This window comes from Chlamydotis macqueenii, chromosome 22 (assembly GCF_036417535.1).
Source record: "Chlamydotis macqueenii isolate bChlMac1 chromosome 22, bChlMac1.mat, whole genome shotgun sequence".
NCBI classification, from domain to species: Eukaryota; Metazoa; Chordata; class Aves; order Otidiformes; family Otididae; genus Chlamydotis; species Chlamydotis macqueenii.
The window spans coordinates 4,231,307-4,248,121 of record NC_141577.1 but is presented as its reverse complement, the minus strand read 5'-3'; the positions used below and the strand labels follow the sequence as shown (position 1 = coordinate 4,248,121).

The following is a 16,815-nucleotide window of genomic DNA, read 5'->3' as shown; positions in this document are numbered from 1 at the left end:
CCCAGCCCAGCTCAGCTCAGCCCTTTCCCTCAACCCTGGCCTGGCCCAGCCCAGCTCAGCCCTTTCCCCTTCCCCTGGCCTGGCCCAGCCCAGCCTCTTCACTTGGCTCAGCTCAGCCCTTTCCCTCAACCCTGGCCTGGCCTGGCCTGGCCCAGCTCAGCTCAGCCCTTTCCCTCAACCCTGGCCTGGCCTGGCCCGGCTCAGCTCAGCTCAGCCCTTTCCCTCAACCCTGGCCTGGCCTGGCCTGGCCCAGCTCAGCCCTTTCCCCTTCCCCTGGCCCTGGTCTGGCCCAGCCCAGCCTCTTCACCTGGCCCAGCTTGGCCCAGCTCAGCTCAGCCCTTTTCCTCAACCTTGGCCTGGCCCAGCTCAGCTCAGCTCAGCTCAGCTCAGCCCTTTCCCTCGGCCCTGTCTGGCCCAGCTCACCCCACTCCCCTAGCCTGGCTTAGCTCAGCCCAGCCCCTTCCCTCAACCTCGGCTCGGCTCGGCTCGGCTCGGCTCGGCTCGGCACGGCTCGGCACGGCTCGGCTCGGCTCGGCTCGGCTCGGCTCGGCACGGCTCGGCTCGGCACGGCACGGCTCGGCTCGGCACGGCTCGGCTCGGCTCGGCACGGCACGGCTCGGCTCGGCACGGCTCGGCACGGCTCGGCTCGGCTCGGCACGGCTCGGCTCGGCACGGCTCGGCTCGGCCCCTTGCCCCAAGCCTGGCTTAGCCCCGCCCGGCCCCACTTCCGGGTCGTCCCCCCCCCCCGCAAGGCCTTGTGGGCCAGCCCCCTCCCTGCGCGATCTCGCGCGACCTCCCCGGCGCCGCGCGCGCCCCCGCGAGGCGTCAACGCTTCCCTTTCCCCAAGGCCCCGCTCCGCCCCCCTTCCCGAGAGTGACGGCCACATTAACCAATGAGAAGCGGCTGAGGGGTGAGTGATGCGGCGAACTACCAATGGAGAGGGCGAAGCGGCGGGAGGAGGCGGGGGGCGGGCGGCCGGGGCGGGCCGCGCCGCGCCTGTCAGCGGGGCAGCGGGATGGCGGCGCTCTACGCCTGCACCAAGTGCCACCAGCGCTTCCCTTTCGAGGCGCTCAGCCAGGGCCAGCAGCTCTGCAAGGTCTGGGGGGGGGGGGCCGGGGGGCGCCGCTGGAGGGCAGTTTGGGAGGGAGGGCAGGCAGGGGGCTGTTTTGGAGGGGGCTGGGGGTGATGAGGGGGCTCCGGGGATGTCTAGGGGGGGGTCTCGGGGTGGTGGTTTGGGCCTAGGGGTGGTGGGTGGGCAGGTGAAGGCTGCGAGGTGAAACCTGGGAGGTTTTGAGGGGCTGGAGGCGTGGGGGCAGCGGGTGGGCCGTTGGGCAGGCGGGTGTGGTGTTGGGGGGCTGATAGGGGAGCTGCTTGTCAGGGGAACGTGAGGGCACTGAAGGCCGTTTGGGGTGCCGGGGGTACTTGGAGGGCGTTGGAGAGGGAGTCGCGGGGCCGTGGGGAGGGAATTGGGGGGCAGGTGGGCACTGTTCATGAGGGAAGGCCTGGGGGCAACTGAAGGGCTGCTTGTGAGGGAGGCTGTTAGTGAGGGGAGAGGTCTGGGGCTTTTGGGGGATGCCGGGGTGTTTGGGAGGGTCTGGGGACATTTAGGGGAGGCCTTAGGGTGTTTTGAAGGAGGGAGGTGGGTCTTGGGGGACAATCTGGGTGGCTGGGGCAGTTTGGGTGGGGAAGAATGAGATCAGGGATGAGACAGGGAATGAGGGGCGGGAAGTGAAGAAACCTGGGGTTGCTGAGGCAGATGGGGCAAAGCAGGTGAGCACCGGGGAGCCTCCGAGGCGCGGGGTGAGAGGAGAGCGGGGCCAGAGGCGCTCTGGGCAGAGGAAGCCTGTGAAGGGCAGAGGTGTGAATAACCGTGGAGAACGCTGTGTTCCTTCACTCAGAGGTGAAGCCAACCACTGTGACCCGTTTCTGTGGGTGCTGGGCACAAATAAGCCCTTGTTAGGAATCTCAGCTTACTTCTGGCTCACCTGTGACGCATACCGTTCCCGTCACCCTTCCTCTGCTCTCAGCTCTTTGTAAGAGCAGCGTGACTGTACAGGGAGGAAATGTTTGCGGCTTGACGGGTGCGTGTGGTGGGAGCGGAGGTCAGCGGGTGATTTCTGGGATTTTGGGAAACTGCATCTCACTGAATGCTTCTGTTGTTGCAGGAGTGCCGGATTGCGCATCCCATTGTTAAATGCACTTACTGCCGGACTGAATTCCAGCAGGAAAGGTAAACGCCTGTTGAGCTGGGGAGACGGGTGTTTTCTTTAGAACAGTCACGCCCGGGGAACCGTAATGTTTCCACACCTTTGGTGACTGAGCCTTAACCTGTAGGTTGTTGCTGTGGAAGACTTGGGGGACCTTTGGCCTTCTTTGGTCTGCTGGACAAGTCAGTGTGCCTCTGCAGTGTCCTTAGATTTGCACCTTTTGCGTAGTTTTTATTTTTGGTCAGTGCTCAGCTGCATCTTCCGGTGAAGGATCTGGGTGCATCTTCCCACGAGTTTTCCTCTTAGTTCATTTCTGGTATCCAAAAATTATTTCCTGATGTGTTCCCTTTAGCTGGGCTTTTTGCATTTTTTGCAAGTTCTGTAGCTTGCAGAGGAAGGATTGTAAGCCTAGTAGCTGCGTGCAGGCATTGTGTGGGGTGTTCTTCCCTGTGTGTGCTGGACAAACAGGGCTCTGTCCTGACCTGCCTTAACCCCGTCATCCAGAGCAGCCCTCCTCCAGAACTGAGGCTGTCACCGGTGCTGCATCACGCCTGCTGCCAATTAACTGGTGATCGCACTCCTGCGTTTGTAAGGATGAAGAACTGGTGTCATCTGGGGATGCCTTCATTAAGATACCTCCTAGTAATAACCACTTTTTGGCAAATTATCCTCAATCAGATGGGGACAGGAAATGCACTTTGACATCTGAGTCAATACGGTCTTGCCGCTCCAGGTGGAGCCTAGGGGAGACAGGGATCCTAACCACAGAAGTTTAATTTTCTTTGGGAAGGTGCTAATAGAACGATCTGTCCTTTTTAACAGCAAAACAAATACAATATGCAAGAAGTGCGCTCAGAACGTGAAGCTCTACGGAACAGTAAGTGAGCGGGGCTCGTTCTCACCAGCCTCTTTTCCTCTCTCCTGTCTTTATCCTGCTGCATCCCAGAGCCGTTTATGGACTGGCTCTGTGGTAATAGCATGGCTGATCAGTAATACGCAGGTCCTCAAGCGTGAAGCTTTTACCTTTTCTCTTCTTTTAGTACCGAAAAGAGCAGCTCTGCATCGTTTCAGGCCAGGAAATGAACTATTTGATAGCCAGTAGAAACAAACTGAGATTGCCGCAGGAAGCGGGGATAAAGCTTGCTTTCCTGCTTGTCTGAAATCTGAAAAAGCGATTTTGATTGTTTCTGTTTTGGTGATTTGTATTTTCTAAATATTTCATAGCACTTGATAAATGGTCTGGGTGCCGTGGCTAAACACGTGGAGTTGGAGATCAGAGGTCCAAATGTCGTTACGGCTCCTGGATCAGCGTTACGATGAGCTTGGGATGGGGAGATGAAAGTTTTTGAAGTGATGGGGAGAAGGGGAAAGAGCAATGTATTACTGTAATTAGAAGGCACCGCTGTATGAGTTGTTCTTGTTTCTTAAAAGCCAAAACCCTGCCAGTACTGCAACATAATAGCAGCATTTATTGGAAACAAGTGCCAGCGCTGCACAAACTCGGAAAAGAAGTATGGACCTCCACACTCCTGCGAGCAGTGCAAGCAGCAGTGCGCGTTTGACCGGAAGGACGACAGAAAGAAGGTCAGTATCTCTGTAAAAGGAGGCTGAAGAGGTGAAAGGGCTGATGACAGCTATTATCTGTCCGTCTTCTTCACATATTCTCTAGCGTTTCAAAAAGGAGTGTCTCTTGGTTGTAAAGTATTTTTCTTTGTCTTTCTTTTTCTCCGAAACGCAACAAAGAGTTGAGCTTTGCTGTGGGAGCTGGGTTTTGGAGCTGTTTAATCTCTGAGCTCCTCTGCTCCTTTGCCAGATGTATAGAGAAAGATCTCTGGGTTTTGGTGGCCGAAGGGTAGGTGGGCTGGCAAAGAAGAAGGGGCCTCTGAGTGAAACGTAAGGCGCCTCCTTAGGGAGAGGGATGGGGAACGAAATTTGTGCCATAGCCTGCGGAGCTGGAAGTGTCATACCTCCAGCAGGAAACCCATTCTGTGGCTTCCGTGCACCCTTCGCTTAGCCAACATGAGTGTTCCTTAGGACGTTTGGACTTCTGAGGGCTGCTTCCTGCCGGCTGTAAGCATCTATTGTTTGGTTTGGATGCTGCACAGATAATCCCTGTCCTCCTGCTGATCCTCCTCATGCAGAGACCCTTATTGTTTCGTTCTCCAGTGACTGCCCTGTCGCGTGCCGTTCCTTGGCGTGGCGTTGACAGAGATCCCACTGGAGTTAGCCTGCCCTGGTGAATGGGTGCTGTAAGACGGTCTGTAAGCAGAGCTTAGCAGAGACCGTAGCTACGATAGATTCGCTGCTATTAATCAGTGTTGTCTGCATTGCACCAGCCATGCCAGACGCACTTCTGACCCTTTCCAAGCACTCAAGGCATCCTTTTTGAGTCACTGCTCGTTCTTTTGTGATTTCAAGCCTGAAGGTGCTTCTTGTTCTTCTCCGTGCTCGCTTTGTGGGCAGGAAGCAAGATCAAAACTTCTCCCCCTCTTTCCCTCTCGTTTGCCAGGTGGATGGGAAGCTGCTGTGCTGGTTGTGCACGCTGTCCTACAAACGGGTCCTGCAGAAGACCAAAGAGCAGTGCAAACACCTAAGCAGCTCTTCCCGGGCGAGCCTGCAAGAGAAGGAACAGTACAGTCGGCTCAGCAGCGGCAGCCACTATAACAGGTAACCTGCGCGAGCTCCGTGGTTGCGTGGGGTGAGCTTGCCTCTGGGATGAGCACACAGGGTGCCTGGCTGCTCCGCGCTTCCTGAAGTAACCGGGAGGAGCGCCTGGGGCCTCCGTACCTCGGTGATGGGTTTTGGCAGTCGTCTGTTGTTCAGGAGAATCCGGCTAAGTCAGGCGTTGCTGGTTTGCCAACCCCGTTGTTCTGGTGTAGGCTTGTAGTCCAGCGGCGCTTCTTAGCGCTTCAACTTACTGAACTTGTACGCAATTAAAGGTAAATTGCGCTCGTAAAATTTAATGATTGAAATGTAAATTTTAAGCTTGAGTTTTTCACCTACCTTCTGATCTGACTGACACCTTGTTTTCTGTTTAGTTTTAATCTCCAGCTACTCTTCAGGGAATGAATTTTTTATCATTGTTTCTTGCGCTAGGAAATCTCATTCTAATAGGTTCAAAGTGGGTGGGAATATTTATCTTCCCTGTCTTATACTGCAAGTCATTCAGTTTCTGACATGCAATTTCCTCATTTTTCCAGCCAGAAAACCTTATCCACCTCTTCTATTCAGAACGAAATCCCAAAGAAGAAAACCAAGTTTGATGCCATATCTGCCAATGGTGACAGGTGAGCCTGTTTCATGGGGAAATTGTGGGTGGGCGATCTTGTTTGTGAAGTTTATATGAGAGAGCTCTGTGAGAACAGCAGGAAGCTCTTGTGCTAGAGCAGAGATCTCAGGCTTTGGGACCTTGAGGGGCTGCATTAGCAGCTTTCCAGAAGCTGGCAGGCCAGTGTTACTTGGCACTTAGACATAGGTTTGAAGAGGAAAAGAATACCTAGTGCCTGGACCTGCTAAAACAGACACTGCTTGTTGGCTGAGCTCCCCCACACTTGGAAAAACGGCAGCCAGATCAGCTTTATCCTCTCTGCAGTGACAGGGAGAGGGGGGCTGTTGGCTGCGCTGTAGAGTCGAGGGCTGCGGGTTTTGTGCTTTTGGGGCTATCAGGCTAATCTGCAGGGAGACAGCCTTGGAGGAGAGGATGGAGATGCACCTCCCGTTTCCCCTCCTGCCTTCTGGGGGAGGGACAAGCAATCAAACAGCTTTGCTTGAAAGCATCCGATCCCATTCTGCTGTCACAGTTTATGCTGGATTATGCTGATGCCAGCTGCATGTGCAGCAGAATGGGAGTCACTAGCAGAAACAGGAGATTGAGATAGATTTTTATTTTTATTTTTTTTAATGGTCTTGTACATGCATATTTTCATTCCTGCCTTTCCTCTCTGATTCTCAGCGTTCCTTCCTCTCCCGAGATGCTTTGTCCCCCTACCCAGAGTGCCCCGTCCACGTTGGCGCAGTGGGTTGCTTCCCAACAGAGTCTCGGTGCCCACCATTGTCCTGTTGCTCGAGGCACTGACATCCTGAAGTGAGATCGCCTGTTGTTTTCTGCCCTGTTGCCCTCCCTCCCTGGGAACTGTCCCTCTCCATGGATCTCTTTCCAAACACCAGTGAATTGGGAGCACAGACCAGAGCATAGGCTCGTTAGGGCCAAAGGGTCTGTTAAAGCCACTGGTAATTAATTAATCACTGCCTACCGTGAATGTCTTTTCTTCGAGATCACAGATCGCGTCTCTCCTATTGTCACTATTGACACCTTGGCAGTGTCAGTGAAATGCTGTAACGGGAAATAGAATTTAAATAATTTCATAAGGCAGCCATTCCCACAGAGTGGGCTAAAAGACCGTTTATCATCTGAACGGTATTTTCAGTTCAAAGTTGGAAAAACATCAGGATTAAGTGTGGCTTGGGAGCCGTGGCTGAGCACGGGATGGTCAGGGAATTCATCTGCCCGCCTTTGGTGCTGCTGGAGCCAGAGGAGAGGCTGGAGACGGTTCCCTGTAGAACTGGTGCAGCCCATCGGTGTTTTTCCCTCTAGAGAAAACAGCAGCTTTCCCCCTAGAGCCCTGCTAAGGCTCCTGCACGCCTACTGAGGCTGCTCTCCAGGCTATGGGACAGCACCAGGTGTTTTTATCTGCCCACTAAAGCCTGCACTGAGACCTAACAACTCATTGTAACACCCTCGCTGGCTTGAAAATATCCGAGAAGCGAAGTCCCATGCTCTGGGATGTTCATTTGCAAAACATGGGCACGTATTGGAATCAAATGCCTTTGTTTCTCTTTGCTCTTGTGTCAGATATTGTCAGTCTGGCTACTGCCAAGGCTGTGGTCCTTGCCACGGAGTTTTTCTGATGAATCCCAGTAACAAATGGTGTGTAATTTTAGCTTTCACGGAAGAGCTCCAGCAATGTGCTGTAGAAAAGGCGAGGTGCAGCTGCCTTAAATAGACACATGGCTGCGTTTCTTGAGTGGAATAATAATGGTGGTTCATTAAGTGTGGCTTTGGAGTTGCTGGAGGGAGGTTTTTGTGAGGATCAACCCCCCAAAACGCTCCCCTCTTGCACCATTTTCTATCAGATTGTCCCCCCGGAGTGTCAGCCTGGAGTCTGGGTCACAGCCTGAGTATGGAGTTGGGGTCTGCCGCAGCGCAAGGCTTGTTTTCATCTGGAGCGGGGCGATGAGCAGCCAGCGCCTCTTCGCTGCCGAGACCAACCGCCGCTTTCTGTAGCGTGTCTTGGCTCCAGCCAAACTTCCGACGCAGCCTTCAACTGCCCAAACTTTGGGTGCACTTGAGCTCAGTTGACTTTGGCAACACCTCCAACAGGGTCCAGCTTATCTGAAGTTGTTGCTCCTTTGTGGATACAATAGGAATTCCTTTACTGTGTCTTACGGAATTCCCTCTGTATGTTTTTGTTTACGGATTTTGGAGCGGATGTTGCTCCCAATGGCCGTGATACGGGGACTGAGCGATTTCCAGTGGTCATTTACTGGGTGGCGTTGAATAGTTTGTTCTGGGTGAGCCCTGTGAGGAGCTAACAGTTCCCTGCTGCACATGGAGCAGTTTTCCCTCTCAGTGCAGCCTGCAGCAGACTTTACCCTGCTGATCCCGCTGTCCTGGGCTGCCCCTGCGCGTGTGAGCGCCCCGCTGTCACCTCCAGCCTCTGGTGCTGTGCTGGTCCTGATTGGGGCAGTGCTTGGTGTCCCCCTCCTCTTGCGCAAACGCCGTCAGAAGTGTTTTTATATTGCAGACTCTGCGGATGAAGACGCTGCAGTCCCTTCTCGCTATAGAAAAGGTGCTAAATTCTGCTTTTAACACCAGGCAACGATGAGCGCTACCGACTGAGCTGGTTGGGGGAGGGCAGTGATGCCGGAGGATGCTGAGCTGCAGAATTCATTTAGTAAAAAGATTCTCGTTTGCATTGAAAAGTCCTGGCCTGTGCTTAAAGCACTGGGACCCGGGCTGAGCTGCACCTGCTTTTGGTGGTGTTGTTGGAAGTGTAAGTTCAGATACTGGTTCCTACTGGTCTGGATGGGTTTTGGCGCATGGGGGCTATTTTTGTCGAAGATGAAACCTGGATGCTGGTTTGCTCAGCCTGGTCTGTGCCTTTTTATGCTAGCCTGGCTTGAATAGAAAAAGAATCTTTAAGCTTGGCATTTGCTTTGCCTAATTTCAGCCATTTAACAGGTGTGGAGTTTAAGGCAGTCATTTTAGTTTCTTTGCTACTCAGTAGAGAGGCAGGTGTCTAGAAGAGCTCAATTTTTCCCTCTCTCTCTATTGAAAGCAACAGGAGCTCATCAATTCACTTTAATTAGAGGCATGACTGTTGGAACATGGAGAGCGCATGTTCCCCTGACTTATCCCAGGGGGCTGAGGTCCTGGGTGTGGAGTTTATTTGTAGGGAAAATGGCTTTTTGCTTGCTTGGTTGTTTTAATTCTTAATCTGTTAAAGAAATGGAGTGACTTGCATTTGGCAGTTTTTCTTCTAATTTTGGAGTCTTGGGCTGCTTCCTTAATGCAGGGTTAAAGACAAAGAAACCTTTCATTACTAACTTGTTAAAAAAAAAAAAAGGGGGGGGGTGAAGCTGCTTCTTTAATTAGCACCTTGACACATTTGAGGGTGCGTTTTGCAGCAACTGGACAGGAAAATACCTGCCTGTGCGCACGTACTTGACAGGAGGGGATGTCTGGGCGCTCTGAGCCCACCGTTACCTGCCTGTGGGTGCAACTCCGGGGGCAGGACGGGGCCCTGGAAGCCCCGGGGTCGGGTATGGGCTCTGCGGAAGGCTGGTGGCCCGCCTGTCCCTTCTCCCCGCTGGGTGGCAGGGCCGGCTCTCACCTTCCTGGCTCCGCAGCTTGCTCTGCAACAGGAGCTGACAAGGAGGGAATTTTTCCTGCCGGAGCTGCTCAAGGAAATGTGAGCGTGTCCCAGCACTCTTTATCACCGCAGGCTGTGGCAGGAGGGAAGCTTGCCTGAACAAAGGAATGGTATAAGCACAAGTTTGCCTGTAGCCAGAGGGGATCAGTGAGGAAGCCTTTTTTTCTCTGTGGAGGCTGCTTGCTTGCTTGCTTGCTTTCTTTCCTCCCCAGCTTATTTGCACCGAGTGGGAAATTAGAGCTCCTGTTAGTAACGTGCTTGCACACAGAAAGGTGCTGGAGCACCCACCATCATCTTGCACAGCCTCCACTTGAGGAACCTGTAGTGGGGAAGAGTTTGAACGTGGAGGTGTTCTCTGCTAGCGCACATGGATGAACCTGTTCTGCACTGCAGAGCTGCCCAGCGTGACAAGCACAGTGCTAAATCCGGTGTACCCGGAGACCTGACGCGTCTCACGGTGCGGGCTCTGCTGTCAGCGTGTTTTAACAGTGCAAGGAGACCCTTCCGTTGTGAGCTGTCTCTTACAGACCCTCAGTTCCGAGTTTTCCTTTGCCAAGCTTTCTCTCCCAGTGCCGCAGAGCTAGCCTGTGACTTTCAGATCTGTGGAGCTGCCCCTACTTGGTTTCCCTCTGTAGATCCTCAGCACAGTGGTGGAAGGAGCCTTTTCTTCTGCCACATCCTCACTAACCAGTCCAATCGATGCAGACTGTGCTTTTAATTCAAGAGTGGATTATTTCCAGGCGCTAGAGGAGACCCTTGCGTGCACTCTCTGCCTCTGCGTGCAGACGGGGGACTGGAAGCATGGAGGTGGCAGCATACTGAAAAGATTTGAGTGCCTACCCCAGTCCGCTGCAGCTCCCAGCTTGAGAGCTGAATGCAGGCTTTAGGACATGCGTCACTGGAGGCTTTAAAAAACAAAAAAAATTAAAAATGCCAGGCTTCAGGTAAACCTGGCTGTTTATAGGGGCAGTGCTGTCTGATAATGGCCAGGCTTGAAGTAATCTTCTAGGTGAAGCTGCGTTGCCTTAGTACTGTTAAATTTTTATACGGCAATTTCAGGTGTGTGCGGCTGGGAGTGTGCTGCCCTTTTAGCACCGAGAGATAAAAATCAGGCTGGCTGTTACAGCGGTGAGGAACAGAAGGCAGGCAAAGATCAGGTGAGCTCCCTGGGCCTGTAGCTGCAGCGTGTCGTATCTTATGGTCTGAAATATTCCTGTAGAGTGAGGCTGCCCAGATCAGCAGGTGTCTGGTAGGGAGATTTGTGAATTACCAGTGCAGGGGAGTGAGTCACGTCTGGATAAGTTTTCAGCTGGTTGCTTAGGTTTAGGGTACCTGGTGGTGCACAAGTGGTGTGCTCAGCTATTTCTCTGTCTTCCTGGAGAGAGTTTTTCCTGCTCTGAAGTGGTAACGAAGCTTCTTCCTAAACTGCTGTATCATGGTGGAATGAAAAACTCCAGCAATGTCTTTTTACCCCTTTTCCCTGCTGAGGACAGTGCTGACCTTAATCTAGGTGTCTCCCTTTGCTTTGTTTGTTCAACTTGAGGTTATTTGTTTCTCTTTCATGTTCCCTCCTGGCCAGAATGTTTGTTTACAGTTAGTGTAAAGTTTTGCTGTACATCCAAGCACTGCCTGTGAGCAAAGAGGGTTCCTGAGGGGTTGTGTAAAGTTTCAGTAGCTCTCTGATTGCTGTCCTCAACTTGGTGGTTTGAAAAGGGATCCTTGCTGTTTGAGTGGTTCCTGCAGGCACTGGCTGACGGTGACCTGTAGGAGTCCCGTGTCCGTGCTGATCGTGCAATAATAGGATTGGATATTGTGATCCCTGTTGCCTCTGATACCGTGTGTTTCCCAAGTTCCATGTGGGATCTAAGGCAGGGATGCAGGTAACACCTGCATTCCAGGAGCGTTCGGAGTACACGATGTGTATCATGAAATGATTCCCCTTCTCCTTCAGGTGCCATCTGTGGGAGTCTCCCTGCCTCGATGAAGAGAAGGAGTTGTGATGAGAGTCTTTTTCCCTTTCCTTTGTTGCAGTTTTTCTCCAGACCTCGCCCTGGACTCTCCTGGCACTGACCACTTTGTTATCATTGCCCAGCTGAAGGAGGAAGTGGCTACTTTAAAGAAGATGCTGCACCAGAAAGATCAGATGATTTTGGAGAAGGAGAAGAAGGTACAGCCCTTGGCTTGCTTCCCCCCACAGCATGCTGACATGTTCCCGCAGATCATGCTCCAGCAGAGTCTGGCTTTTTCATCTTGGAATGAGCATTTCTGGCTGTTCCCAGGCTGCCTCCTTTCCAAAGTTACAGAGGTTTTCGGGACCCACCCGGGAGATCTCATTTCATAAAGGGTCATTTTCTGACCGCTGTCTCGGAGACTTCCCTGTGGGGGCAAGACTGAGAAAAAACATGCTGCTATGTGCAGAAAGACAGCCCTGGCTGCTCCTGCTTCTCTGTGCCGCTGTGTGCTGTGGTTCTGGTCTCATTGCACCCGCCCTGTCCACCCCAGCGTGTTTCTGAACTCATCCAGTCTCACGCGACTTCTGCAGAGGCATTTTCTGTGGCAGGGTGCGTCTGGGGTTAAGGCATTCATTTCTTCTTCCAGCTCACTTGCTCGTTACTGGTTTATCTGCAGATCACAGAGCTGAAAGCCGACCTGCAATACCAGGAGTCGCAGATGAGGGCAAAGATGAACCAAATGGAGAAGACGCACAAGGAGGTCATGGAGCAATTACAGGTGACAGCATTTTTGTTTTTAATTTGCTGAGCCGTGCTGTACCCAGGAGTGACTGGGAACGCTCCTGATCTGAATACCCTGGGAGCTCTGCCCCGACAGCTCTGCTAACGCTCCTCAGCCCTGTCCTACAGCCTCTCTGCTCTGCCAGGCCAGCCCCTCCCCAGCTCTGTACCAGGCTGCCGTGCATCATAACCCCCGTTTCTATCCTCCTTGCTGCTCTCTACTCGAGATCAAACTTCCTGTATTGTAAAGTGCTGTGTTGTGTCCCCTGTGGAGTAGATGGGAATCATCAAACTCACTTTACCTATCGCCAAAATCAGGTTTGAACCTGTTTCTCCAAACTGCAGAACCTTTTGTCAGCTCCCTGCACCACGTAGCTCTTAATGTGATTTATGCAACCAGTAACCAGAGAGAACAAAGCTCGAGAAACAATTGGCAGTTCCTTTAGTGCTGTATCTCTGTAGTCCAAATAAAGAGGTCCCTGAGCTGGAGGGAACAGGGAGAGCAGGATTCTTGTCATGGCCATGGAAACACTAGGCAGACTATCGGCGTGAATACGCTCTGAGCCAGCAAAGAGATGGGGTCAAAGGGGAGCTGGTTAGAGGGAAGAAATCAGACACAGAAATGAACTTTGCACCCTTTAATTACTCTGGGATTTGTAATGATCTAAAGCTCTAGCGATGAGAAATGAGAGGGGATAAGACAAAAGGCTTATACTCCCCCTGAGAAAACAGCCCCTCCTCCCTCAGCACACACCCAAGTTAATTATCAGAGTGGAAGACAGGTTTGGGAGACTGCAGCTGCCGTCAGAAAGCTGGTGCCTGTGAGATCCCTTTTACAATGCACGTTCTTAAGCACTGTAAGCCTGTCTGATGGAATATCTGTGCGTGGTGCGCCCAGGGCTGGGCGTGTGTCCCGCTGCTCGTGAGCTGGGAGGCACTGGTGGTTTGTATTTGAGGGACTGGTGACAGCCAGAGCCTTCTGTCTCTGTTCTGCTTTATTGATCCCGCACGGCGTGTGTCAGCCCAGAGCTGTTTCTGTCTCGTAGCTTTGGGTGGCCTGCAAAGAATGAGTTGGTGTTCTTACTCCAGTTCTCAATAGCTGATTTTCCATTAGCGCAAACGACCGTTTTCTGGTTGCCTTGACAGCCCTGGCTGCGAGGCCGAGGGCTGACTGGGAGCTGACCCCTCTCCTTGCAGTGGTTTCCCAAGGCAGGGCACGCTGGTCGCTCGGTGTGCGTGGGAACAGCACACCCCGCTGCTGCCCTCGCTGTTGCTCGAGGAGGACGCCTGCCTTGAAAGCTGTCAGACACCTTCCAACAGCCTTAAACTCGCTCAGTTCTCACAGGAAAGAGGCAGCATCAGATCCGCCAGCAGGTTTGTCTGCAGCCGCTTGCCTCTCTGGGCTGGAGAGGGGTTTTTGTGGCTGTGCCGTTCTCTCAGCTGGGACGGGGGCTGCCCTGAACTCGTTCTCTCTGGTGTCCAAACGTTTTACTTCAGCTGGTATTGACTGAGGCTCTGGAAACTTTCTTCACTGATTCCAAAATAAAAGTTCAGATCCTCTCAGTGTATTGTAGGTGCCTTGAAGTGTTTGTATGATTCACTTTTTGAACGTGCTCTTGGGCTTTATGATTTTCATGGGGGAAGCAGGGGTGCCTGTATTCTTCCAGTCCGCAGGAGACAAAGGAAACTGCTTTACCATATGCAGCACTGGAGCGGAGGGTTTGGGTCCTCTAAAAACCCTTTGCATGTTCGTTCATTCACTGCAAACCAGTGCAGAAGCCCTGTATCTGACTTCACAGGGGCTCTACCCCTTCTCCTGCCGCTATAGCGTAATTTACTGCATAGGCTAGAGGAGGGCGAGCTCAGGAGCCTGGTAAAAGGGGCTAGAGAGCCTTGTTCGGAAGTTGCAGTGATTTTTCATTCGGAGAGACTGTAAGTTGTTACACGTTGGGTTTGGAAAGCTCCTGGTAGGGCTGCAGGCTCAGTACAGAGCTGAATCCTGATAAAACGTTGGTGGCGTGTGAGGAAACCAAGGGTGAAGCAACGCTGGAGAACACTGCGCCGCTTCACCCTGCGTTTTTGATACCAGTGCGAGCGTGGGCTAGGGGAAGCTGGCCTTCACTCGCTAAAACGAGAGTCAGGCTGGGGGCTTAAGTCACCAGAGTTTTACTCCGCCGCTTCTCACGCTGTCAAAGCACGGTGGCTGGTGAAAGGGGAAGGAAGGAAAGCCAGTCCCACCGACCTTGCTGAGCGTCCTTGCCGGGTTTAACGCGAGCTGCGCGTTCGTCACCTTTCGCCGTGGAAGCTGTTAACTTTCAGCCCACTTCTCAGTTACAGCAGGGGGGACGTGAGGGGGAAGGCATGGGAAGAGCACTTTCTAGATGGTAGAGATGAGATCCTGGACTTGAGCTTGCGCTGTGATGCTGCGCAGCAACACCTACTTCCTTTTTCACCCGCGCAGGATGCCAGCAGCTTCTGTCCAGGCAGTTCTAGGATCCCTAGAACTGATGGTGACCCGTGCCGTTAAATACCCATTTTCACTGTGTTTCCAGGCCAAGAACAGAGAACTCCTGAAGCAAGCAGCTGCCCTATCGAAGGGCAAAAAGCCTGAGAAGTCGGGAGCAATAACCTCCCCTTAAAACCAAACCCCCAGTGTGGGAGCTTTCCCCAGCATTAACCAAGGAGTCTGGGAGACCCGCTCAATCGCTGAAAGCCCAAACCTCAGTGCTGACGCTATCCCGCTGCCGAGGACTCGATGGAAACGCCTGCTGCCTGTTGCCTTGCGGCAACGTGCTTGAGCGCGTCTGGTTTCAATCTCTGTTGAATACCGGTCTGTATCACGGCGATCCACAGGGAGAGGTCCCAGCCATCCTAACTCCCCCCACAAAGTACTGCTTTCTGGAAGAATTTTTTTTTTTCCTAACCAGTTACTACCACTGCCAACCATTTCTGTTTTAGCAAACAGGAACCTGCTGCATTAGAGACTTCTTGCTGGTTCCCAGCCTGCTGCTGTGAGGCAATAGCCGTGGCCAGTTGTGACGCAGATAAGACGGGAGCTGCGTGCGGTGGGAGCTTGATTTTTCTCGAACTGTTCCCTCTTCAAAAGGAGGCCGATAAATCACCAGCCCAACAGATGTTGCTGGAAGGTTGTGCCACTGCTGAGAACGGTTGATCCAGCTTTTTGAAGACGCTTCCAAAATGGAGGCTATGTATTTATCTTGGAAGTTTTTTGGTTTGTTTGTTTTTGGGTGGTTTTTTTTTGTTTTTTTTTTTTCTTCTTTTCTATGTCAACTTGGCAAACCGAACTGCCTGGTTTTGTGTTTTCTTGTTTTGTTACGATAGCTTTTGGGCTGAGAGCCAGAGCATCACAATAGAGACCCAAACCCACCCCATATCCCCCCCACCCTGGTGCCCTGGTTACTTGGTGACCTTTGGGGCTTTGATGACTTCTGCAGCTTGGTGTGATCAAGCGTCTCTTACTCCATTTCTTTTCATGAGGAGAGTTGGAGGCTTGGATGTTCCCTCTGTTCCTCTCAGTCCCTGGATCGAGCTCGCCCTCTTCTCCCCCTTTCCCTGCCCCGTTGCTCCCTTCCAGATGCAGAAGCAGGGGCCAGGTCGGCTCCAGGAAAGCGCTTACTCAGGCAGCGACCCAAGCTGGGGAATGTTTTTTGGGCTCTCCAGGGACGTTTCTCACTGCTGATGAAAAGCCAGCAGAATAAAAGGGCTATGAAAGTTCCCTGTAACAGGGATGTGCTTCTCAGAAACAGCACAGAGACCACCGACCCTCCCAGCGAGGCCGGCTGGGGCGGTCGCTCCCCGGGCGAGGTAAAAAGCACTTGGCCGCTGCGGGGGAGACAGCGCGGCGCAGCTCTCGGCTGGCAGGAGCGCTCCTCGGCATCCCGGCACCGAGCTCCAGTCAGGGGGTGAAGAAACATCTCGGGGTCTGGAGACCCTTGGGGCGGAAGAGTCAGGGATGAAACCTTAGTCCGGAGCGGCGCTGGAGGTGGGTAGTGAAGAGGAGAAATCGTCCTTTTTGAGGCAGGGCCAGCTGCTCTGTCAGGGTTTTTATTAAGCTTTTAACTAGAGATTGTGATTTTTATTTTTTTTTTTTTCATCCTTCTTTTTGTTACTAAAGATGACTTTACTCAAAGGCACTTTTTTTGATGATATTGGCTTCCGGCATGGAAGGAGCACACTGCGGCATCAGACACTCTGCCATGTGGTTTTTTGTTCTTTTTTTTTTTTTTTTTTTTTTTTTTTAAGAGACTTGTGATGTGAAAATGAGAAAAAAAAAAAAAAGTTGTTACATTTTGCCAGAGTGTGACAGCAGGGAAATACTCACCTAATTTTATACTTCACACGTTTTTAGAAAATGAGGTGCATTGGTGGGATTTTTTTTTAAATGGGGGCTTTGCTTTTTTTCTTCCCTCAAGATACAGAAGTCAATCGAGGGAGGAAGGCCCTGTATATACTACTATGGTTTGGTTTTTTTAATTGTGACAAATTGATCATGCAGTTGAGTAGCTGATGATTTGTAGTAATAACATCGTTTCTTTGTATGTTTGTAATAACGGAGATTTTAAAAGGGATGCTTTGATTTGTACAAAACTTTGAGAACCGTAAAAGTGTTTTAAAAAATCCTCATCTGTGTCTGATACTTTCTATTTGCCTTAAAAAAAACCCACCAAACAACAACAACAAAAAAAACCAAGGCATACCTCCCTGCCTGGAACTGATTATCTCCTGCTGGCGGCTGCCTGGTCGGAGCATCGCTCGTGCTGCTTCGGGGTCTGGTGCGTACGGGAAGGAGACGGCATTTTTCCATTCTTCCGTTCGCTCCTACTTTTGCTTCTATCTTTAAACCCTCCCAATCAAGCCTGTTGCTAGGATCCTCGTTACTTGGTTACGTCCAGCTTCCCAGGACCCATCCGGCTGTATCCCACG

At 52.2% G+C, this 16,815-nt stretch overlaps 1 protein-coding gene across 4 annotated transcripts; it reads left to right on the top strand.

Moving 5' to 3' along the window:
• The first annotated feature begins 997 nt into the window (after positions 1-997).
• FAM76A (family with sequence similarity 76 member A) lies at positions 998-16,486 on the top strand. Of its 4 annotated transcripts, none has more exons than XM_086765273.1 (10): positions 998-1,096; positions 2,166-2,230; positions 3,030-3,084; positions 3,639-3,791; positions 4,717-4,874; positions 5,408-5,494; positions 6,160-6,291; positions 11,171-11,306; positions 11,768-11,869; positions 14,424-16,486. In XM_086765273.1, the coding sequence occupies exons 1-10, from the start codon at positions 1,016-1,018 to the stop codon at positions 14,508-14,510; spliced, it is 1,056 nt and encodes a 351-aa protein (XP_086621399.1). In that variant the 5' UTR covers positions 998-1,015; the 3' UTR covers positions 14,511-16,486. The 4 variants fall into 4 exon arrangements, with proteins under 4 accessions (XP_086621399.1, XP_086621398.1, XP_086621402.1 ...); XM_086765272.1 differs by lacking the exon at positions 14,424-16,486 and adding an exon at positions 13,069-13,439; XM_086765276.1 differs by lacking the exon at positions 6,160-6,291.
• The last annotated feature ends 329 nt before the right edge of the window (positions 16,487-16,815 follow it).

Coding starts and splice junctions, on each gene's coding strand:
- FAM76A (XM_086765272.1), top strand. CDS start 1,016: ATGGCGGCGCTCTACGCCTGCACCAAGTGCCACCAGCGCTTCCCTTTC. Junction 2,231..3,029: donor ACTGAATTCCAGCAGGAAAG/GTAAACGCCTGT, acceptor CCTTTTTAACAG/CAAAACAAATACAATATGCA. Junction 6,292..11,170: donor CGAGGCACTGACATCCTGAA/GTGAGATCGCCT, acceptor CCTTTGTTGCAG/TTTTTCTCCAGACCTCGCCC.